At 39.1% G+C, this 24,659-nt stretch overlaps 1 protein-coding gene across 2 annotated transcripts in view; it reads left to right on the top strand.

The window, feature by feature from the left end:
- Window positions 1-2,346: 2,346 nt before the first annotated feature.
- SCG3 (secretogranin III) overlaps window positions 2,347-24,659 on the top strand; it is a 29,315-nt gene continuing 7,002 nt past the window's right edge. The window contains exons 1-11 of one of the 2 annotated variants that reach the window (XM_068143826.1): window positions 2,347-2,739; window positions 3,401-3,453; window positions 3,990-4,035; window positions 4,120-4,335; window positions 5,329-5,471; window positions 6,566-6,727; window positions 7,047-7,224; window positions 9,098-9,214; window positions 20,640-20,723; window positions 21,816-21,944; window positions 23,809-23,877. In XM_068143826.1, the coding sequence (XP_067999927.1) occupies window positions 2,655-2,739; window positions 3,401-3,453; window positions 3,990-4,035; window positions 4,120-4,335; window positions 5,329-5,471; window positions 6,566-6,727; window positions 7,047-7,224; window positions 9,098-9,214; window positions 20,640-20,723; window positions 21,816-21,944; window positions 23,809-23,877 (1,282 nt within the window). In that variant the 5' untranslated portion in view covers window positions 2,347-2,654. Of the gene's footprint in view, window positions 2,740-3,400; window positions 3,454-3,989; window positions 4,036-4,119; window positions 4,336-5,328; window positions 5,472-6,565; window positions 6,728-7,046; window positions 7,225-9,097; window positions 9,215-20,639; window positions 20,724-21,815; window positions 21,945-23,808; window positions 23,890-24,659 lie in introns of both variants that reach the window. The other variant, XM_068143825.1, reaches the window with a different exon arrangement.

A 24,659-nucleotide genomic window follows, 5' to 3' on the forward strand; every position in this document is an offset into this window, starting at 1 on the left:
CTCTTCTGCAGACTGAACAGCCCCAACTCCTTCAGTCTGTCCTCATAGGAGAGGTGCTCCAGCCCTCTGATCATCCTTGTGGCCCTTCTCTGGACACGCTCCAGCACCTCCACATCCCTCTTGTAATAGGGGCTCCAGAATTAAGGATGCTTAATTCCACTTTAGAAACCCACATAAGGCTTTTCTAGTTACACATATTTTTCTGAAACAAAATTGCTTGACATCTTCTAATTTGTATTTCAGTTCAAAGGTGGTTGTTTGTTTTGTTTTGTTTTTCTAGAAAGAGTGGAGAAGAAACTGAAGTAATCCTTTCTAAGCTATGTGTTTCCAAGGAAAAAATATCCCTTCATCTCCAATATGCATCTGGTCAGAAAATCAGGCTGAAGTTCAAAGCTATAAACTGATTTATTTTCTGAAAAGGAAAAAAAAATGGGGCCAAAAGGAACAAACCAAGGTCAGTAGTTTAAGATGAAAGATTTAAAGATTTGGACAGATATCTTTTTTAAGTTCATTTTACAAAATTAATTGGTTGAGAATATCTCAGTTAAGAACCCCTCATGTAAAGACATCATCTTATGTTGTAGAAGCCAAAAAAGCTTATAAGCTTTACAATACAAAAAGCTGCTGGTGAAGCTGATAGAATAAATTGAGTAGATGCTGAAATCTCAATAGCTTTGATTTTCTTATATTCATTTTAGGGTCCTTCACAGTAGATGGTGTACAAATAAATGCTGTATGTAAAATGACTTGTACAAACCCTCAGGTTTGCACATGATTATTTTCTCATACTGTTGATGAGTATTCATAATGCACACATGTGCAAAACATTAATTACTGTCAGATGATTACAGATGTATCTACTATCATGCATATAGATCACCAGTAACTCTTCCAACTTTTTTTCACTTTTTTCTTTGTAAGCTTACTGTATCATTCAGCACAATATAAAGTAGAAAAAGCAAATCCACAGAAGTAAGGAATATCTACCATCTAAGCATATATTTGGCAAAGTGAGTTGTTTGGTTGTTTGGTTGTTTTTTTCTGCTTTCATCTGCCTTCTGTTTTCATCAGCTTGATGAAAAAAACCTGGAAGTGCAGTTACAAAACAACTGCAAAAATAGCACTGAAAGGCTGCATTTCAGCTATTCCTTTAGGCTTCACAGCAACTACATTCATCACAATGAAAACATTCTAATTGCCATTCCTGTAAGTTCTCCTTGGCATTCAATATGCAAGTGGTAGTCTTTTTGGATTATGAATCATCACTGGAAATAAATAGTTCTATAACAGAAAATGGGTTGATTGTATGTGAGCCAAAATAGAATCCAAAATAGAAGAGCTTATGCTCTTCACTGTATTGTCTCTGCATTGGGAAGAGGGATGTGTAGTAGTAGATGATGTAAATGCTGGCAAATGAAAACAGAGATGTAGTGAGAAACAAAGCCAGAACTTTTACCCAGTCATTTTTCTATGGTGATTAAACATTTTTTTATTTTTTTAGTAATTAGCAAGTGATTACATTTCTGATGTTGAAGTGTTTTCAGCATGTATGAATTTACGATTACAAAATGATGAGGTCTTTTCTGAAGAAAAAACACTGTGATTTATCTCCCATCTTGGAAGCAGATCTAATAATTCTGAAAAGAGCTCCTGCTGCGATCCTTTGTTCTGCCACAAACCAGTGGAAATGTCTTCCTCCCATCCCTAAGGATTTGTTGATGATCTGTTTCTGCAAAGGCTAGATTTTAACTTCTGAAAATGATCAGAATCAGCTTACATGGTTATTGGCATTTGTGCTATTGCTTTTAATTCTAAATTTTAAAGAGCCGGATATGCTGTAATTAAACTTTTGATGTCCTCTCTTTGTAGTAGAAAGAGTCACTGATGCCTGTGTCTTTACTGTGTAATTAAGCCCCGAAGAAAGGGCTTAAATAGAAGTAAACGATTCACTGGCCTCCTCTTCAGGGTGGAATTTCCCTGTTGCAGCTTACAAAGCGTGTGCAGCCCACCTTGCCGAAGCCGAGCCCACTTCAAACCAAAGCCTTCCTCCTAGATACACTGCCGAGGAAGGCTTTGGAGAGGTCGAGCTGCTCGGATTTCTTGTAGCCTGCTCCCCGAGCTTGCCTGGCAACTGAGCTGCAGGGTCCAGCCCGGTGCGAGGGGAAATGCCGTCCCACGCTCCTCGCACTCCCGCACCCCGGAACACAGGCCATACAAGCCCTCCCTCAGGCGGGGTGGCAGCGCGGCCGCTCCCCCCGAGAGCAGACGGGAAGGGGCCGCAGGAGCGGAGCGGGGCGCGCATGCCCAGCCGGTCGCGGCCCTCCCCCGTCTCCTCCCCCCTGCCCGTGGCCGCCGGCGGGGACAGCCTCGACCATTTCAGCGAGCGCGGGGACGAGGGGCCGAACCCGAACGGCAGCCGTTTTCCTGAGCGCCGCGGTCAGCTCCACTTAGCGTCTTCAGCACCGCGGCGTGGACAGCGCCCGCCGGAGGCAGCTCCGCGGCACGCCCGGGCAAGGAGCGGGAGCAAGGGCGGGAGCGGGGCCAGGGCCGGGACCGCATAAAGGGCGGCGCGGGCAGAGCGGACAGGAGCCCCGCGGGCAGCGGCCCCGTCCCTGGGCTGGACTCGCCAGCCGAGGGGGCTGGGCAGCGGCACGATGTTCCTTAAGCTGGCGGTCGTGGTGCAGGTGCTGTCGCTGCTGGCGAGCCGGGTGCATGGCTTCCCGAAGCCCGGGGGCAAAGGTAGGAGTCTTTCCTAACACATTTTCTTCGTTTATCGATGAGAAAAGGAAAGTTTTGCAGACTACAGATTAAGGAAAGTAAAAACTTTCCTTCCACTTGGCTAAAAGCAGTTCGATCATAACAAAACAATATTACTGGCACAAGACATTGGATCACTGAAGTTACAATCGAATATTGAAGTGAAGAAAAGGGTGCTGGTAGAGGGGAAAGCTCTCAATTTTCTCAGTCTTTTCCAAGCAGTGTTTTCGTCTACAGCAGCACAAGTCTCTCCATCTCACTCGCTGTATTCTATGTGTCAGAGATTTTTAATCTCTTGGTTGTGCCAATCCGATTATTGCTATTTTAGTCAATCTCTTACGGCATTTTCCCCCCAATTTGTTTTTGAGTTTTCTTATCAGAAAGGAGTTAGTGAGTCTACATTTATATTTCTGTTACATCTATTACAAAACCTCCCCTTCAGCCCCAAACAATCGTACTTTGTTTAGATGTTTGATTTTGTTATTGTATTCTCATTCTTCTGGGAACGCTGAACTTTTTTACAAGAACTAGCAGTTGTCATCATATTTAAGGGAGAAAACTTTAAATTATGGGGGAAAAACCCCATGCTGTTTCTTTGTAGTTGCATGCATCACGTAACTGAGTGTCTGTGTGTTTGTTCTAGATAAAGCTATACACATCAGACAGTTAAGTGTAGAAAGACCGCTGGAGGAACAGGTAAGTGAAATTAAAAAAAACCAAAAAATTTACAATGATTTTTGGTTTTGGTCTTCCCACAACATTTTGAGTCTTCAGGTGCCAAATCCATAGCTTTTACAAAGGAGTTAAAAATAGGTATTGATGGGATTTGGTACAAAATAGAGTTTCAATAATTTTAAAGAACTAGCATATGGAGTTTTACTGTCCAGCATTCCAGAAGCAAATCATTAGCTCCAGCAGCTCACAGATGTGACACCCCTTTGTATTGACATCCTGTGGGAATATAGCAGGAGCTGGGACTGAAGAAAGCAAACGTATGTGGTTATCACAGCTTCCCATTGTGTCCAATTCTGACTAGAGGATTTGGTGGTACTGAAAAAATGTGCCAAGCACATGATTATGTTCTACTTACTAAGGCAAACTTCTTATTAGGAGAGAAGACCAGGCATTAAGGCTTCTGCTGATACTGATGAATTAAGAGATCATTCATTTTAGTACATTTATTCTTTCTGTGTTTTGTTTGTTTGATTGATTGATTGATTTTTGTACACCAGATTGCTGAAGCTGAGGCAGACAAGAATAGGAAAATAGCTTCCCCAGGTAAAACACCTTTCTTGGTTTTATAACAATATTCATAATGCCATTCAAAGATGTATAAGATTTTGTCATGGACATATTTTCCAGAAAATAATCCGGAGTTCAGGAATTATTCCTTAATTGATGACCTGAACCTTCTAAAATCAGTAGCAGAAAGAGAGAGAAATGAAAAGGAGAGGGAGTCGATTAGAAGCTCTTTGTATGAACAGCAGCTGGCCATTGATGATGCAGACTCCACCAAGAACCGCAGGCTTGTGGATGACTATGACTCCACTAAAAGTGGGCTGGATTATAAATTCCAAGGTATTCTATAATCATCTTTCAGTGACTTCTCTTGCAAACTGATTGCAATCATGAATGTTGTATTCACCATCAAACATGTTACTGGAGTGTAATTTCCAGTTGTGGAAGCTTGTTGTATTACAATCAGGTTTTGAAAAACAATAGAACAGAAATGCTCTTGATTTTCAGTCTTGCTCTGTGGAGGAAAATCCAACTGTCTAATCTGCATTATGTTTTTTAGCAATTTAGATCTGATGGAAGAAAAATAGGACCTATTTTTAACTGAAAATGTATTTATTCTGGTTTGAAAGGAAGAAGCACTTTTATAGAGAGCTAAATCACATCTATTTTTTCCAGACTTTATGTGCAATGTTAGATAAATCTCCTCAGTACAAAGCTAAAAGAAGTTACCCAATGGCCAAAGAATACTTGCCTTTATAACAGAAGTAGTTAATTGACTTGTAGTTTGTGTTTGTCATAAACAGCATTTAGCTCAGGTTATTTTTAATTGTAACAAAGTATGCTGATCACAGACCAAAGCTTACTTACCATACTCAATTTCCCATCAGTCATGATGAAATTATTTACCATAAGTAATGACTTTAGAATTAGAACTTCATTTGCTGAAATCTGAGCATGCTGCTTGTCATGATCTGTTTTGACTTAAGTGGCCATACAACGAAAGCAGATACCAGCAAGATGCATACGAGTAGACATGCAGCAGTGTTCTCTGTCTTGCAATTTTTTTCTGTGAACAGAATAGTATGGTCCTGATTCTCATCTCTGTACTTTCAAAACAGTAAGTCAGAATGTCATTTTTCACATATGGAAAAGGTACACAAAGAACTTTTCACTGGGGCTGATGTAATGGATTCCAACATTTTCCTAATGTATCTAAAAAGTGCTGAAGTGCTTTGTTCTGAAGAGAAGAAGATATAGGCAGATACTTTTCTACATGATGTCTAATCCAAATGAGTTAGGACAGTCAGCACACTTAAACTGTAATCCTTTTAGATGATCCAGATGGCCTCCATCAATTAGACGGCACTCCTTTGACTGCTGAAGACATTGTTCAAAAAATTGCTGCAAGAATTTATGAGGAAAATGACAGAGGAGTGTTTGACAAGATTGTTTCAAAACTTCTAAATCTGGGGCTAGTAAGTATCTTGTTAATACTTCATTCAGATGTTTTGTAGCTTAGTTTAATGCTCTCTGCAAAAACAACTTTGATGAACTCTGTGTCCAGCTAATAATGCTGACTTGAGTGAAAATGAACCCGTCTCAGGCTCTAAGCAAGCTTCTTGACTCATTTGGCTCCGTTCTCCAGTAACATTGTTGTTCCTGTGGTGGCTTTGCAACAAAATAGGCAGAAATACAGAATGTTTCTGATACCGAAAAAACACTCACTGAGAGTACTCCTCCCATGTCTGCCCTCATTTTTCCTTTAATTTCTCTTCTGATTTTCCTTGAATTCTTTTGCATCATCCATGTCTTTGATGTTTATGGGGAAAAGTTTGAGCTCATTCTGTCCACCTACTTTTTATTGTCCTCAGCAGACATATAATGACAGTGGGTAATTGAGGATACATTTCTCATTGTTACTGATGTTCAGGAAGGCTGGCTTTGTTTCTGTTCACTGGATGTCTCAGTGGTTTTAGCCATTGCAATATGGGATTCTTACATTTTAGAATACTGACCTTTTCTGCACTAGATTTTGCAATTAACTATTGCATGGAGAATCCCTCTGATTACAAAGAGGTGTGGGACAGCTGCATGGTAGAGTCTCATTCAAGTGACAGCTGTTATGAACTGAAGAGAACATTCTGATGATACCATAGAAAGCTATTTGACTTTTCCCTTTCTGTATTACTGTATTCTGTTGTATTTATTCAGTTGTACAGAGGTATGTGGCACATATAGGCATACTGCACTTGCAGCTCCAACTTTCCAGCTCCATTGTGTTAAACCCTATATGGGTTTGTTTTCCTGTTGGAGATTATATGTGTGTGGGGGGGTGGTTTAAGTGCTTTGCATTGGTGTTGTGTATTTGATGTGTATATGAATATAAACTTGTATATATGTGTGTGTGCATGCACACACACACATCAGTGAAGGTATTGCACCTAATTCGGCTGTGCTCAGCTTTGAAGCAAATCTATTTGAAGCAGCCTATTTACAAAGCTTGGGTTTCATTTTGACATTTAATGTAGGAAAAACATGGTATCAGTACTCTGCACAAATGTTTTAACAGATCACAGAGAGTCAGGCTTATACTCTGGAAGATGAAGTGGCAGAAGTTTTACAGCAACTAATTGCTAATGAAGCAAAGGATCGTGAGAAGGAGTCTGAAGATTTTGATTACCCTCCAAGCAGAGCAGACAGTGATACAAAGGAAAAGCATCAGGAAAGAATGGTAATTTCTTAGCTAATCATTTTGACTTGCCAAATGGTACAAGTAGACCAATGCATTGCTTTGCTTTAGGGAATAATTTGTTCAATCTGGAATCTAAAGCTGTTCTTAAAGAAATTCCATCAGACATAAAACCAAATTGTGAGTTACTTGGGGGGTTTAAATCGGATGCCAAATTGAAATAACTTTGAGAAATTAGTGTAGTTTTCACCTCATAATTAAGATAATGCTGGCATAAGATTATGATGCTATTTATTGCTATTAATTCTGTCACCAAAAGCAGTGTGCTTATAGATATTATATTTTTGTATCTTTTGTGGAGACACCAAGCAAAGCTGATCAAGCTAGTTTCGTTAATGGAGAAATTGATGAAACATTGGATAATACATGGGCATCATCTAATATCTTGGAAAGAAGAAATGAGTTGCCTTCTGAAGATAATTTTGAAGACCTCCAATATTTTCCAAACTTTTATGCACTATTAAAAAGTCTTAACTCAGGTGAGTCTGTCATGTTTCCACAGCAGTATTTAGGAAAAAAAAAAAAAGAAAACTAGCATTCTCTCTCATTTCTCCTATTCCTTTCCCACAGCTTCCCTAGTTGCAAGAGTCCATGTGCTTTAAATGTTCAAAATATTCTTTAAAATGCATTGCATAAACCAGTTTGATTACTGAGTATGAGAAAACATTAAGAGGAACAGCACTCAGAACTGCAAACTGTGCGACCTATGTAGCCCTTCCCATCTCCCTTCAGGACTCCTGAACTCCCCCTTCAGGAGCCCTGAATTCTTGTCATTCCCATAAGGGCATGATGAAAAACTGGGAAATCGTTTTCTCCAGAGATGCTTCCAGTAACATCCATGTCTCCCAAGCCAACAGAGCTATGAGTAAATCACAGTAGAATGGTACCAGTAAATGAGTCTGAGTATCCCAGACTTTTCAGAAACCACAAGTTTGCTGTTTATTGCAATGAAAGCTCTGCATGTCTCTTCCTATTCCGGTGCTAGACATCATCACCTTCCAGTTACTGCAGGCAGGATTGTGGCATCTTGCCACAGCCCCTTTGTCAGCATGCTCTACCATACACCCACTCTCACTCTGCAGCCAACATATCTTCTGCTCTCTCCAGCACAATCAGCAACAATTTATTCTATAGACTCCTTGTTCCATAGGAGCCTTAGTCTTGCTTCAGACTGTCCTTGTAACACCTGAATGGAGAGCTAGAATGAAAAAACTGAGGGCATATTTTGCTCAAGACCAATCTACAAACTTCGTATTTTTCTTCCTGTTCTTTTCATTCTTCCATGGTAGTTTTGCATGCTAGTTCTTCTCCTCTTTCTACTCACAAAGCAGAAAGACATGCTGCGTTTGGCAGGTTATCAAGCAAACACAGCCATGTCCCACTGGCTGCTCTTCTCTGCCTTGGTCTCCTTCTTTGTGCTGTTACCTGCTGGCTTGTATCAAGCTGGAGGAAAGGGGATTCAGTTGCATACTGCAGATGTGTGCTAAATTGCAGCCAACAACACAAAACCTGTTCAGCAGCTTCCCAAAGGGTCTGGCCCTCTTCCAAGGCCATGAGTATGTTTCTGACTGTCCCTGTCTGACAGTGCCTCTGTCTCCACTGGGTGCTTCAGTGATATCCTGGGGTGTAGGAAGAGGCAGTGTAACTGTAACAGGGAAGTTTCACCTGCTAATGTGGAAATAGCAGTAATACTGTTCAACAGAGGAACACAGTGGAAAAAGAAGGCTAAGAAGCAGTAATCTTGGAGACAGTCAGAGATATGTATGGGCAAGAATGATTCATTTTCTGATGTGCAAGATGAATGTTTGTATTATTCTTCTGAGTCATGATCCTCCCAACCATGTCATATTATGTTTTCCCAGTACCCGAGTCATGGTCTTGTGCACGGTCACAATCTCATTTGAGAAACTTTATGTTTTTGTCATTGAACTTGTGTATCTATAGGAGAAATTACCTCTGAGCTATCTTCTTCATACAAGGCCAGACAGATCTACTTAGACAAATAAGAGAAAAAGACAGAGATTGTAGAAAAATGCCTGTATCTGCCCTCTGACCAGCAATTCATCTCAGCTTGTTTAGTGTTCTGGTTTAGTGTCTGTAAAATGGAATTAATACCACATGACTTCCAAAACGTAGACCTTGAAGACAAATCACTATAAAAAAGAACCAAAGTATATTCAGCTGTAGTTTGTAGGAGCAGTTTAAAGGGAAACATATATAGGAGTTGTCTTTGCTAATCCATCACAGCATTTTGGTTTTAGAGAGCAAGTTATTGTTTGTGCAGTTTGCAGAACTGAGTTTTTCCAAGTTGCCATAAGACTCTGACTAGTTTTGCATTATCTCCTCACACAGAGACAGAGGCAAAAGAGAAAGAGACCTTGATAACTATCATGAAAACCCTGATTGATTTTGTGAAGATGATGGTTAAATATGGAACAATCACACCAGAAGAAGGAGTTTCCTATCTGGGTGAGAGTACATACTTTATGCAACAGTATTACTGATATTGTGTTCTTAGTCTACCAACAGTGAAAATTGTATTCTTGCTCTTACAAGTCCTGTTCCAGACTGGTTCATTCAAAATGTTACAGCTGTACTTTGAAATGATTGATCATTTATTATAGCAATGTTAAATTCCAAGCTGCTTTAGTATTTCCATCTAACAAAGGAAAGGTTATTTGTCAGATATGTATTTAAAGAATGATTCCCTTTTCACACCTGTGAAGCACACTTGATTTCAATGGCTTTAATGTTTTGCTGAATTATATCAAAATGGATCAGATACCTCCATTTTCCAAAAAGACTCTCACTTCCAGCACCTTTAATCTGTCTTCTGTAAATACCTGGAATAGATGTAATCTAAGCCTATGGTCTTCTATAGAGCAAGTAAATTCTTTCCACCTGTGGAAAGTGTTACATCTTGGCACAGGAGCAGTTTTCAAAGCACCCTTTCCTGGATCCATTTTAGGATCTGTGGCTCTGCATATTTTGTAAAACTGCTGTAATTTCCTGGAAAGGGATTGTAACATCCTGGAGTTGGTTATTGTTTTGTTTTCTCACACACATCTCCTGGCTTTTACAAACTCTATTATGTTAACTGTTGGTAACCTTTCTAGTTAACCACGCAGAGCTACAGAAGGGCTTATCTACACAAGCACAACTTTGCGATTTTTCTGAAGTATTCTTGGTCTGGGTTAGCCTGAGAAGTTTTTGTTTACATCAGGCAATTTCTCAGCTTAATAAATCAGCCTTGTCAGAGATAGGACTGGCAGTGATCTTTCATGACTTCTGGTGACTTATTTGATAAGGGCTGCTGCAGATACATGATTGATTGATGCAACTGTAACTGTACAGACTGATTATCCATTACTTGGCTACAAAAAAATCCAATGGATTATGATTCACATTCAATGCATGATTGCACCTCCTCTGTAAGGAATCCATTATATCTCTGACCAAGATTGTTCTTCTATTTTCTGTGATAATTCCTTGCATTTTGGAATATTTGGGCAATTTATGCTACAGCTCAATGGCTGCCAGTACATTTAAAGTCAGATGCGCACAAAGAAATGGTTGATGACAAGCACAGTGGTTTCAGTGTCATTCTACAAATGAAGATAATATGGCTTCAGCAGATACTATCCTCACTGATAGTGTTGTGCCAAAACTTAATAGACTACATTCATCCCTGATGCAAGACCACTCAGATAATGGAATTACACTAGGGATATATTTTTCATGCTAGAATTCAGGGCCATTGCTCACATTGGCTTTGCTTTGTGTAAATAAATACTGTCACCCTGGAAACAAACTACCATGATGACGTAGTACAGAGGGCAGGGATTAGGTTAAGAGTTTCAAAGATCTGACTTAGTCTGAATTTAAAGCAAGACTGTCAACTGTTGTATCTGCAGACTCTGTTTTGCAGATTAGTGATTTATGCAGAAATAGATTTTGTACTCCAGCGAAGCAACTTGCTGTAGTGGAAAAACCTTTCTCATAGGTCTCAAGTTGCTTCTGTGGTATTCTTTATTTAGTCTTGATGTTGCTAAATTACCTTAAAGCTGACCTTCATTTATAGAGTTAATATTTTCAAATATTCAAGAACAGGAGAGTGTTAGCTTCTTGCATGGCAGCAGCTTTATTGCCACCCTTTCCCAATTGAAAATGACAACGTAATATACTCTGTAATGCTTGAATAGGTACAATGTTTCTTGCTGCAGTTTGGCTTGGGGAATTGATGCCTAGCTGTGTTTATTTATAGCAGATAAAGGAATTGGTATGAATGTCTGTCAGGAAAAAAGAAACCATTAAAAAAAATAATTGGCAGCTTTTAGTTGCTCCTTCAGTCCAAAATTACTGAGCAGATCCCGTGCCAGTTGGTAGAAAATACCTACTGGGCCTGTGATTATATCCTTTCTCTATTTTATTACAGTAGGAAACTGCCTGAATTACTTTTCCCCTCTTTGTGGCTGAAGCCATGCGTAAGCTATGTCCCTGAATTATGCATTCAAAATAATAAATCTTTTACTGAATCTATGTCACAAGCTTCTCTGCCTCTCGCACAGATGCAGAGGCAGTGAATTCGAATGCGTATACCAGTAACAGCTGGTTTGGGATTTGGAAACCACAGCATTATGTCATCATTTTATCCTACTCCAGGGGAAAGTATCTTGGGGCTGCAGTGAATGTCATTAGGTTTAGCTTTAAGTTACAAAGGGTCTTGCTGCAGTGTGATGCAAGAAAAGCACACATGCACATACATAACAAATGCAAGTTGGACAAAGTTCATGTTTTCATACACATATTCAGTATTATGTCATACATATTTAAAAGCTTTTCATATGCTAAATATAATCTAACACAGAACCCAAAAAGCCAAACCCAGTGTGTATATATATATATATGAAAGAGCAGAAAAAGCTTTTACAGTATGTTTTGAGAACATGTAGCTCTGGAATCATTAAGGAGAGGCTGTAATAAACTGATATAAAATGTGCATTCAGCTGAAATGCACAATTTCTATTGAGTGCCCTAGGGTGGCAAAATGCCACTATTTTCTGTTAGTTCTTTTCTAACTATCAATGCTGTATTTTGGCATGCTGGGAGCAAATTCTTCAGTGGAGTGCAAGCCTCGTGATAAGTTTCTAGCCTGTTCAAAGGCTTTCAGAAATCTTTCTAGAACTCTTCTATTTGCAGACTGAAAACTGATGTAAAATAATTTTTACAATTCAAAGAATGGACAAATATTGTTGGTACAGAAAGCATAAGGTGGCTTGTGAATTTAGATCCAACTGTGGTATCAACTTGTCCACCTGTGAGTTAGTCGTCAGCACTCAGCAAATACTGCTCAAAAGCAGTACTCTCCTTCATTGCCCCAACCTGCCAGCGGCACAAGCTGTTATCACTGAACAGCTTGAGCACTGGGAAGGACTTAGGACAGTTAGTGAAATACTGAGTGCTCTTGGCAGGGGTGCACTGTCAGAGTGGAGTGAAAGAGTTGGATCACTCCACATAATGACTAGTGGAAAGCAACAAGAAGCTTTCAGAGATGTTATGAATGATTCAGCATAAAATATTTCATTATTCATGCATTCATGTTGTTTCTGTTGCATAAATAGCTGATACTGAATTTTGCATGCAGAACCAGAAGGACTACATCCTTCATGGTGCTGAGTGCTTCAAGAGAAAAAATAACATCTGAGCCAGTAGCAAAACTCACTGTTATTTCAGCAGAGCAGGATGCAGAATGCACTACACAGATACTTGTACTGCTTGAATATTAGTTGTGACTAGTATCCTACTTTCCTTCATTTTCCTTCTCTCTGTTGAGTAGTGTCATGGTGGTGATTCACTCTGATGGCTTTTCTGACAGAGCCACCTATCATAGACAAATATTAAGGACAATCTTCATCTGTAGACAAAGAGACTTTTTTTGTGTGTGCTGAGTGGCTTTTCCTGCATATACCAGGCTATCTAGCTAATTTTAAAATTAAAGCAGATCAGTCCACTACCAGTCTGGTAAAAGCTCTATTTGTAGTAACTATGTAAAGCAAACTATGGGCTTCTAAAAAATTCATTTTAATAACATTGTTGTCAGCTTAGAAGCAGGAACAAATGCTTTCTGCTGGTTTGCTCTGATACATTTGTAAACCTTCTCCCGCTGACAAGACCAAAATAGTGAGTGATTTTAAGAACATTTTAGGAAATATTTGTAATTGCAGCCTAGTGGATCATAACAGAAATAGAGCTTTCAGACATGATAGATGAATTCCTGAGAGGCACCAATCTGTATGTATGAATTCTTCTTACACAGTACATTGATTATACTCTCCTGCTGCATGCTGCTTGCATGAGCAGATTTGTAGCAAATTCATCCATTGCTGCCCCAGCCAAGTGAAAATTGTGTTATCCAAGGAAGCCTAGATATGTAAATTAGTCACATGCACATTGTATTCTTCTGGAGTTCTCACTGACACATAGCACAAACTTCTGCCATCAGTACTTCTCTGTCTCACAGATCTGTAGAAGCTTCATCTTGATACTATATATAATGCATATTTTATCACATCTTATGACAGAGGCTGGTCATTTTGTTTTCAGTTTCTAAAGCAGGGCTTCTGTATCTTCCACAACTGAACAATGTTTCAGAAGAGAAAGAGGCAAAGGAGTGAGAAGAAAATTAAGTTTAAGCACTCCATAGCTTTGCTCTTTCTGAGGGGGATCTCACTTTTCACTTCCTTGAAGTAGAGCATTTAGATTACCAGAGCCACAGTGTACAACACACAGCCCACAGCAGACCAGTGGTGGACAAATCTCCCATTGATTAGGGAGATACTGCTCCAGGTTATTGGTATACAGTGTTTGAGTTATAGCTGCCTTCCTCCATAGACCAAATCAAAGCCACCTCTCACACCTCCTCCCTTTGGCTCTGACTCACTGTCAGAATCTACACTCTCCCCCATGCCTGAGTAGGAGATTGTGTTGGTCAGAAATGGGCATGAACAGATGTCTCTGTTTACCTCTTCTACACTCTCATAATTTGTTCTCTGCGGACAATTGTAAAGAAGACCAAACTGCAGAACACTCTAGCATTAGGGAGATGATGTTTCATTGTGGAGCTGTTGCTGTACACACATTCTAAAGTTACTGTTGGGATATTATTTTGCTGTAATAATCTCTTTTACACAGATTGGGACTGTGTGAAAAAAAGTCCAAAGGGAATTCTGCCTCTGGAAAGTCCCCTAAGTTGATTTTTAACATGTCTGCCTCTCCACACTAGGGAATATGGAATAGCTGTTCTGCCTCTCACACTCATGCTTGGTGCAATCCACACGTCCATTTCTTATGAAGGCAAAGCTCTGCAGTTTCCTCAGCATAGGCCAGTGCATAGCAAATGCAGTCTGGCCTTTTCCTGGGAGAGGAGGCCTGATTTGAATACTGCAACTAATGGCTGAAGTCCTCATCAGCACAGATGCTGCAGGCCAAAGATCCAATCCTGATACGTGTTTAGTTAGGCATGAACAGGCGCAGAGCCAAGAGTGTGAGGCAAAGAGCAGATCGCAGCACAAACTGGCATCAACTTTCCTCTACTCACTGTGTCCAGAAGCAGATGCTCCCTGATGCAGACTGTGTGATTTCAAGAGGGTGAGACAAGGTGTGGCTAAACCAACGCCAGAGGCTGCAAGTGATAGATGGACAGTGTCATGTGGACCTTTTGTTCTTTCACTGTGATCTGGGAGATGAAGGGCTCTGACAGTGTTTCATACAGGGAAAGGTTCATGCATAATAGCTTATTTTTCTTTAAATGTCCTTCTTTTTTTCTTTTTCTTGGTTTTTTTTTCTCTTCTTCTCCCAAAGGGTTCTTTGTTGCTACTGTAGGTTTTCTTCAAGCCATTAAAATCTTTAATCGATTTTCCTTATCTGAATTTCTCTTTGGTGCTATTCCTTGCCCAGTATTACTTTATCATATGACTGATGTATACAGCTGCCAGTGGGAGTCAGATAATTTCAGGCAGTTCTCTTTTCTCTGCTATTTATTTTGTATCTGATGAAGCAAGGTGACATAGATGCCAATCTACTATGCTGTTCTAAGAAAGACCAAGGAATCTCACATACCTGAAAAGTAGAAATCAGGGACACCTCAAATGGAGACAGTAGGCCAAATACTGAGGAGCAGCAGTGATGGTGTAAACTATATACAAATAGTTAAGCCTAAGATGAATTTGTATAAGATAAAAAGATGTGGGAACAGAGTGTACAATGGTCCCAGACAAAACTGGAACCTGGGAAGTATGTTGATTGCAGACCCCACTGCAACTTACAGCTTTTCTTTTTGTAGCATCATCCCATGATGCATCCATGTCTGTCCCATGCCCCTTCTACATTTGCAGAAAAAAAGGATGGGGTTTTGCTCCTAGATCTTACCTTCTTTTTTTCCCCCCTCGTTCACACATTCCCTGCATAGAAAAGAAATGGGTGTGTATGGTGTGAAAAGTCTATGACAGGTAACCTCACAGTTCTTCAAACACAGGACCTTTAACACTACAGTGAGATGTGCAGCATCTGAGGGCAATGTGTGTAAAAGCACAGCATTTCCAGTATCCATAGGGTCTAACTTTCATCACATATTTTTTGGGGAGAGACACAGTAGTTTTAGTATTACAGATTCTTTATTCTGCCACATTACATGGTCATCAAGTCATGTATACAAGAACAAAAATTAATATATTACAGTTCATTCCTTTGCTTTTCTCTATCTACCCTTCAAATTTGCAGCTATTTCTTGCAAATGAATCACCTCCTCTGTTGCCCTCCATTGCCTCCATTATGCTTGGATACTGGATACTTTGTAAGAAACCTCCATCTCATGTAGTGTCTCTTTTGACAAGTACATTGCTTTGTTCCTGCAAATCTGGAGGTTTCTCTATGGTTCATGTTTCTAAAGAAAGGAGGGTAATCCTTTTACATTTTTCTCACTGTATTTAATACTGTATAAACTTCCCCCCCACCCATACTTTCTGAATTTGTTCTCTCTCTGTTGACAGCTGAGCACTGAAACCATAAGTTATAAGTCAAGGTGATGATGTGGGTGTGGATAAAAAGGGTGTCACTGAACTTTCAAAACTGAGCTTCATCCCACTCCTGCAATAGAAGTGGCTGTATTTCACTCTCATACCATCAGGCTTGTGACGTGCATGTTATCAAAAGACTTAAACTGGGTGCACAGGCCATGTAGCAGCCTCAGGATGGGAAAGGACCAGGGAAAAACAGCTTTAGGAGGCATGGATTAACACAAAGGAAATGCCCACAGAGTAATTAAAAGATAAGTCTTAGAAATAGTCTGTGAGGTAGGGAAATTTATAATAAGTGTAATAAAGACAACTTGGTCAGAGCTTTGTTCACCTTAAAACACATCTATTTAATTGTGCTTTACTTTTGGAGTTGCTTTTAAGCTGCTTGTCAAGTGATACTGCTGCTGTTTTTATTTCAAATCACTCTGGCCATCTTGGCTGTAATCCATTTACACGTGATACCACTCCCTGGGGTTTGTCACCTGACATGTCACTCCTCATCGCAGCATTATGCTTTGGACACATGCTCATGACAAATCACCCAAAGAGGAAGATTCAAAAAGAAACTGCTGTATCTTGACATGTAAGACAGGGAGTTAGAAAGGAATAGGGAATTTGCAAGGCTGAGACCCATCTGTAATCCCACAATGGAGAGATTTCTCTTGATCTTCACAGTTTAAGCAATTTTATGTGACACATACATGATACACCTACCAGCTGACTAAAGATCAAATTCTGCTTTTGGTTACTTTGGTGGAAATCCAGTGGATGAGAGTTCATTCACCTGCACTCATGTAAACTGAAAAGGAGAATTTGGCTAAAGAATTAATCAAGTATGCTATTCCCCATAGAAATGTCACAGGTGAATGCTGAGATGTCCTGAGTTTTGTCACAGATGGGAAAAGGCCTCATGAACTCTTTAGGATCATCTACTGCAGGAGACAGAAGAGCCCTGGGAGAACAGTGGGGTTTTAATACCTGAAATACGTGCATGTCATACAAGCAGTTATCAGCACAAAGCTTTCTAGCTGCTGCTGTAGTGTATGAGATTGAGATTGATTTCAGGTACCATGATCATCTTTTTATTTCTCCCTTCAATAAACACAGCTGTATTAAAACAGAACAGCAAAGCAGGTCTTTCTGCAGACGCTTAATGACATGAAATCTCAGCTTCGCTCAATTTGATGAGAATAGGATGTGAAACTGCCTCCCAGGTGCAAGACAATTCCACAGATAAAAAAACCCTTTGCAGGAAAATTTGCAAGACTACAGAAAATATTGTGATCTATCTGTACAGAAGGGTCCATTTCAGGTTTCTGTTACCAATTCCATTAAATACTCAGATAGGGTACCTTAGTTTCTGCCTCTCTAACAACAGCAAAGTAATACAACTTGTATTTTTTCACACAGTAGCTTTTTCCATGGATTTAAAGGGTGCTACTGTAGTGCATTCTCCCAGAATAAAGATAAGCATTCTACTTTTATGCAATTCAGATTTTTGGATGCCTAACTTGAAGGGCTTCAGTGTTTCAAAAGTGCAGGGTATTTGAATTTCAGATGCAATTAATAGGATCTGTTGTTGTGTAGCCCCTGTAGAAACTGGGACTAAGACATCTCAGAATGCCTAGTCAAAATAGGAACCCTACTGCAGCATGAAGCTTTGGTGAGTCATCCCAGATCAAAGAGCAAGCTAGAAAGAGGCCAGGCAGAAACCAGATCTTCTGACTCTTGGTGTCTGGTTTGAGTGATGAGATTATACTGCTCTGCGGAAGCCGGCCACAGGAGGACTGACCTGTTTTACCAGCGGAGGTCACTTCCATTAGCTCAGTAGTTACTGTTCTGTTGTTTTAATTAGTGCCATTTGAAACAAGTGGCCAGGCCTGTGGAAAGGTCAGTACCTTTCTAAACTCTTACTCTGTAAAATGATGTTGCTAGGGAAACAATACCAGAAAAGTAATCAAGCCCTGTTAGGCCTCCAAATGCAAAATGCAGTTGCTTAGCTGCTGGCTGAGCACATTTCAGTTGTGAAGATGAATCACTCCATCAGTGCAACTCAGAGCAAAATTGGTTCAGCCCTGACCTAGCCACACAGGACAAGTACAAACATGTTTTGAAATTATACCAGCTGTTAAAGACATTAATTGTGAAGTGGAAAAAAGGGCAATAAATCCCATTCAAGGACTGGGATTCTCTGGTTATATTATCTCTATGATATATATGTAGGTACACCAGATGGTCTCCATAAACAGGAACAGGCTTCACTTCTCTCTCTCATGCAGAAAATATGGCTGCATATGAAATCTTGAGGTTCGTGTCGATGTGCCATCCAGCTAACAAGATACCTTCAGTATTTCTCCTGTGAAGTGTTGTCCTTATTCAAAGGCCTGTTCTATACATTTGTTCATATCTTTACTACTAAAATAAAGCTTTGAAAATGGAATATAGTTGTTGTCATGGTCAGTCTAGTTAGCAGTAAAGCTTGGATCATTAGCAGTTAACATGGCCCAGTTATACTTCATATACAGATACAGCTGTTCAGTGAATATGGCTGGAAAACAATGCTTATTGCCATATTAACATACTTGACAAAGTAGTAATAAATATGGTGTATTACTCATCTTAAACTCAAATGGAAGGGTTAGCCAAATCAAAAAGATTCAGAGAAACTGTAGAATTCCTGATGAGATTGAAGAAGTAGCTGAATAATGGAGAAATATAAAGCCTATTGCCTTCAGCAGCACAATGCTGCATGTAGACATGTGTATGACTTCTAAATACTGCTGTCTGTCAACATAACAAAGACATTTGGAAACATAATCAGTATGCAGACATTTAAATCTTGGTGTCTAAGAGGGTTAGAAATCTGTCTTGTGGTGGAGTTTTCTGGTTTTCTCTTAATACAAGCTTACTACACTAGAGCCTAATGCAGAGACTCTTAATACATAAAAGGCACTTGTGAATCAATACACTTACGTATGTGTAGCCATTCAAGCAGTTAAATACTCCTATTTATTTTAAAACACTGTGCTTACACTTAAATTTAAGTTTAATTTAATAAGTTCTGATTGATTAAGATCTAAAATCAGCAACATTTTAGCTTCACTAATATGAGTTAGTGAAGAAGAATAATCTATTCACTTCAATTTACAAAGGGGTTTTAAGTTCTTAGCTGTGTATCTGATCCTAGAAACTGTGCCTCTTGCAACAGAGAAATCTTTATATTCCTGCTGGAATACTAGTCTCATACTGATTCAGGAAAAAAAATAGTATCTTAAGCTGAGCTGAAAGGACTGTTTACTGTCCTTTCAATAAGCTTTGGATCAAGTGATTAGTGAGGCATCAATACCGCCACTATAATTCTCGCTTGTTTTTTCCTTCATCAGTATGTCTGATCCAGCTTGTAACCCAGCCCAGACCCATTTATTTTAGGGCATATAGCAAGGTCAGAAATCACATTAAAAAGGATATGCCTCAAATGAAAACAGTTGTCACACACAAACAACAACAATAAAACCCCACCAAAAAAAAACCCCAACCAAACAAAACCCAACCAAACCTAATGTGACGTAGAATTGACAGGGTGCAATCAGGGAGGGTGCCAACAAAAACTGCTTACATTTTAATTTTATGTAAATAACAAAATTAAGAGCACTCAAGCAGACAGGATTATGTGATTTCTCATCAGATGGCAGACAGAATTGCTTATGGTGATCTGCCATGAAGAGAAATGTGCTTGCTGGAAAACTAATCTTTAGGTTTCAGTGCTGAGTGTCTTTCCAATGGATAAAATGGATGGATAAGAATTTTGGACTTACACAGAAAATGTGATCAGAAATGTTTACTAGCCCTACAATATCTATTCTGCCACAGTTACCAGATCTCATACTAAATATTTTTGCTATTTCTATAAAGGGAATATTGACAATTTAAACCCAAATCTCTTCAAAATATCTCACCAACTAATTGGCACCTATCAAATTTTGCATCCGTGTTTAACCAGACCTTTAAGCAAAGAGCTGATAAAGGGAAAGGAGATTCTATACTGTGTCTGTAATATGACTAAGGAAAAATGGCAGATTGGGTGATGATCTGTATTTGTGAATAGCTATTAAGTGTTGTATCAGAAAGACTCTTTTTTCAACACATAAGCATACAATGTTTATATCTGAAGCATCCACCTTGATGAAAAAGTGCTTTTGCTTTCAAATTAGATGAATTCAGCCCTAAAATTTACACAGAAAAATGTTTTCTAGATTTTTAGAGCTTTATACACAGCCACAGCTACCTACTGGGTTGCCAGGTAAATTATTGACTTCAATAGTATGAAAAATATTTGTCTTAATCAGTTCAATTTACTGATTTATTCTACCCAAATAATTCTAAACCTTTTATTTGACTTCATTTCCGATGAAACCGTATAAAATCCAGACAGATTAGCAGTTTGGGATAATGTTTTCCCACCAGGATGAAGCATGTGTTTTATAGCCTTATATTCTTCATGAAGTTAATGGAAACCTTTCATTGCTTTCATCAGAATAAATTGCTACAGGTACTTTTATTTGTGTATGCACACATTTGCTGTCTTGATGAACATTGCTTCTATTTGATACACTTGTCATGGTGTAATTGTTGGGGTTTTTCATAAGATTGATTTAAGTTTTTCTAGTGTTGGCTCTGCATTAATTCATCAGAGACAAGAATGAAGACTATTGTTTTAGATTCCTACTTACCACTCGAACTGATGTTGCAAACATAGTATGGATTCTGCAACATATGTGTCGAGTAACTGAGGTTTGGGTTTGTTTTGTTTGGATTTCTAGAAAACTTGGATACAATGATAGCTGAGCAGACAAAGAAGAAGCTTGAGAACCCTTCCACTAAATCCAGGACAAAGCTGCCAGCAGGTACTTATCCTACAATTTTCTCTCCTGGAATAACATACTCAGTCAAAAGCATACTAATTCCCTCAATTTAAGAAGGACATTGAGACTCTTGAACGTGTCCAGAGAAGGGCAATGAGGCTGGTGAGAGGCCTCAAGCACAAGCCCTATGAGGAGAGGCTGAGGGAGCTGGGATTGTTTAGCCTAGAGAAGAGGAGGCTCAGGGGAGACCTTATTGCTGTCTACACTACCTGAAGGGTGGTTGTAGCCAGGAGGGAGTTGGTCTCTTCTCTCAGGCAACCAGCACTAGAACAAGAGGACACAGTCTCAAGCTGTGCCAGGGGAAGTTTAGACTCAAGGCAAGGAGAAAGTTCTTCACAGGGGGAGTTGTTAGGCATTGGAATGTGCTGCCCGGGGAGGTGGTGGAGTCACCATCCCTGGAGGTATTCAAGAGGGGAGTGGACGTGGTACTTGGTGCCATGGTCTAGTAGTCATGAGTTCTTGGGTGACAGGTTGGACTTCATGATCTTTGAGGTCTCTTCCAACCTTATTGATTCTATGATTCTATAACTGCTTTAGAAGCCAGATTGCTAGTTCTAGATACAGTCCATCAAGGACACATAGCCACAGCTTGGTTGTCTAAATACATAACAAGAGAGAAATTTTTACTTAACTGTCCAGTCTTTGAGAAGTATCTTCATGGGTCTTTTCTTCAGTGAAGTCCAGACATGACACACATACAAGAACAAGAGGTATCAATGATTTTTAAGACTTAAACATGTATTTTTTTTAAATCATTGTTTGTCAACTTTGGATATAGTGAATGTAAATTTCCTGTCATTTTTCTCTGCACAGAGGAACATACCTTTAGGCACCATATATTATTGCATTTTAGTCACCTATATTCAGCTACTGTTTCTCAGAGCAGAAACAGGCATTCCTGTTTCCAGAAGTCTGGGATAGAGATGACCTTTAGAAACTACTCTTAGCTAGACTACAATGAGGTTCTTCCTCAACAATCACTCAAAATGCTTTACTTCCTAAAGATGGTATTGATGTGACATAGAAATGCTTTTGGTACATTCAGTACAAAATTGTTTATTGTTATTTCTATAGACAAGAGTAGTGAAGAAGCAGACAGTACAAAGGAAGAGGCAGCTAAAATGGAAAAGGAATATGAAATTTCAAAGGATTCTACAAAAAATGAAGAACAAAATGCAGGAGGAAACAGTGAAGAGCACAAAGGTACAAAATAGCCATTGCTATTGCTTCATATGTATGCTCCAAGTGATTGGAATCTTTTCCTATCTTTGGTATTGTTTTTCCATTGTGTTAGCAAAAGTATTTTGGTTTATAACTACTGGGAGTCATCACAAAACGGTTTGCTTTGGAAGTGTACTTTTTTGCTTACTTTTTAATACATGAAACTATATATCTTGATGAGTAAGGCTATCATCTTTCACAGAATTCCTAGCCCCTTTTGAGAGCAACATAAAATGCATTTTAACACAGTAGCACAAAGGATTTTGCTTCTTTGCATCTGTGGCTTCTCATTGAAATCAGATCATCAGAATATTCAATGCCATGCTACATTAAACTGTATGTTAAAGTTCCTCTCTCCATGGGGTGCAAATAAGCTGTTATACCTCAGAGCAAATCTTCAGAGGACAGCATGCCTCATTACAGTGCTGAACTTTTGAAGGAGGATCTTTGTTGGGGCAAAAATGTTTCAGTGGGTGATTATGGCTAAGGATTCAGCAAAAGCATCTCCATTTTGTAGTCAGTGGATTACAAACACCCTGCTTATAATCTGTTTTGCACTGATGCTGTATTGTGCTTGTACTTTTTTTTTTTGATGCATGTTTTCACTGCAACATGCTCAGCAATTAATTGCAGTGATCAAGACTACAGTAGATTGTAGTCCATTGGTCATCTGGTTCAGTTGTCATGGCAGTGCAGACATTTAAACTATAAGCCACCCACAGATAGAAGGTGGCATTTTTTCCAGGAGTAGCTATTTGAGCACAGAAGAGGGAAATAGCTCAAAATGGCTGTCTGATTTCACAGTAAAGAAAAATTGTCTCAGCACCCATGGGAAGTGATAAATAGCTTATTTCACTTGACTGTTGAAGATTTTTCTGTTCAGTTTGGTTCATATTTTTTTCTATTCCCTTCAGAAAAATGTCCAGTACAATAGCTTTTCAGAATTGGATCAGTATTTAGTTGTCTGGTCATGAGCCCTTTGCTCTTTCACAGAGTAACATACTGTAAAGCTAACTCTGCAGTCCTGACTCAAAAATTATGGCATATCTATTACTATATCCACTTACTAATGGAACCAGACATGCATAGCTGGCAGTAGTTGCCTTCTGCATGCTAATCAGAAGAGGTTTTTTTTTCCCTGACAAATGTAAGAACATTATATCAATAAAGCTCCAACCAAGTTAAGAATTCAAAATCCAATAGCCAGAATATTTCCTTATGGACCTTATTAGGTAATCCTTGAACTAATTCTGTCCTGTGTGCTTGCTGGTCCAAAAATAGCCATCACTTTAAAATTTCAGTTACAACAAGGAGGTATCATGGTAATTTGAACACATCCTTTTCATCAGGAAACATAAATAACTGTATTTCAATTTGTCTTTCCAGTGTCATAAGCTTACATTTGCAGTATCCTGTTAGTATTACTAGATGGGGGAGTTTTCTGACACTGTTGTATATAAGCAGATACTAAAACCTTTAAGTGTTATTTAAGTCATTGCTTGCTATCTTAAAAGCTCCATCTTTGCTGAGTTATTGTTATTATTATTATCAAAAAGCTACAGGTTGCCTTTAACCCACATAGGCAGTATCTGTGGATACCACCAATAGCTGTTTATACAGATCAAAAAAGCCATCATCCTAAGTTTGTAGGTGATTCATCTTGCACAGACAAAACCTGCTAGCCATCTGTGGGAATTTTGCCTGACTAAGGTTGACAGGACTGAGCATTTAAACAGAAACTAAGAATAGTTTTAATCTGCCTTCACTGTGACCAGCTTCACCCAGTTAAGCAAGCTGCATCAATCATTGATGCAATGCCTGATTTGTCTCTCCTCCTTTTCTCTAGGGAAAGCTGAGGCATATTTGGAAGCAATCAGGAAGAACATAGAATGGCTAAAAAACCACAACAAACAAGGTAACAAAGAAGGTATGAAGTAAAAAGCCTTGATCATGGGCTGGGCACCTTATACATTGCAAAACATGTAATTTATATTGTGTTATATAACTTAGCATTATATTCTAAGTTAAATAATAGTAATGTGAAACTGTTTTTCTAGATTATAGAGAAAGTGGTGTTATAGTTAAATAATACAGGCCATGTCAAAGTTAAATCAGTTAATGAAAATAGTACATTCATGTAAACTGGCTTGAACAGCTGTTGGCCACAAAACACACAATGAGCTGCCCAGATAGTCAGGGTGGTCTGCTTGTCACCAGCTAGCAGTATGTCACTTTTGTCTAGTGCTTCATTTCTCTATTCAACATATCTTTTAATTACAACTTTATACAATGAGGTAAATGTGTTTCTAATGTTTGGATGCATCTAGAAAACCTCAGTGAATCTGGCTAGCACTGCCCATGCCAACAAAACCAGCAATGTGTTTTGTTTCACAACCATAAATAGTTAAGATACAAACTTATGTCATTAGCACTGTAATATATTGGGTTGCAGCCCAAATCATCTTTAATGACTTGCAGCTTTCACACCCAAAGCTGTGTAGAAGGGGAGCAGTGACTGAAGCAGTGCTTCCCAGCTGCCCCACCATTTGATTCTTCTTCAGAGGCAGGGCTGTGCAAGAACTGGAAGGAGGGAGTTAACAGCAGCAGGATTACTAGTTTATATTCCATGGATCTTTATTAATCCGTATCATTTTTGCCTTCAAGATTTAAAAAGCAAACAAAACAAACAAAACAAAA

This window comes from Melanerpes formicivorus, unplaced genomic scaffold (genome assembly GCF_026170545.1).
Source record: "Melanerpes formicivorus ecotype bairdi unplaced genomic scaffold, bMelFor1.0.p_v2 SCAF_10, whole genome shotgun sequence".
In the NCBI taxonomy this organism is placed as follows: Eukaryota; Metazoa; Chordata; class Aves; order Piciformes; family Picidae; genus Melanerpes; species Melanerpes formicivorus.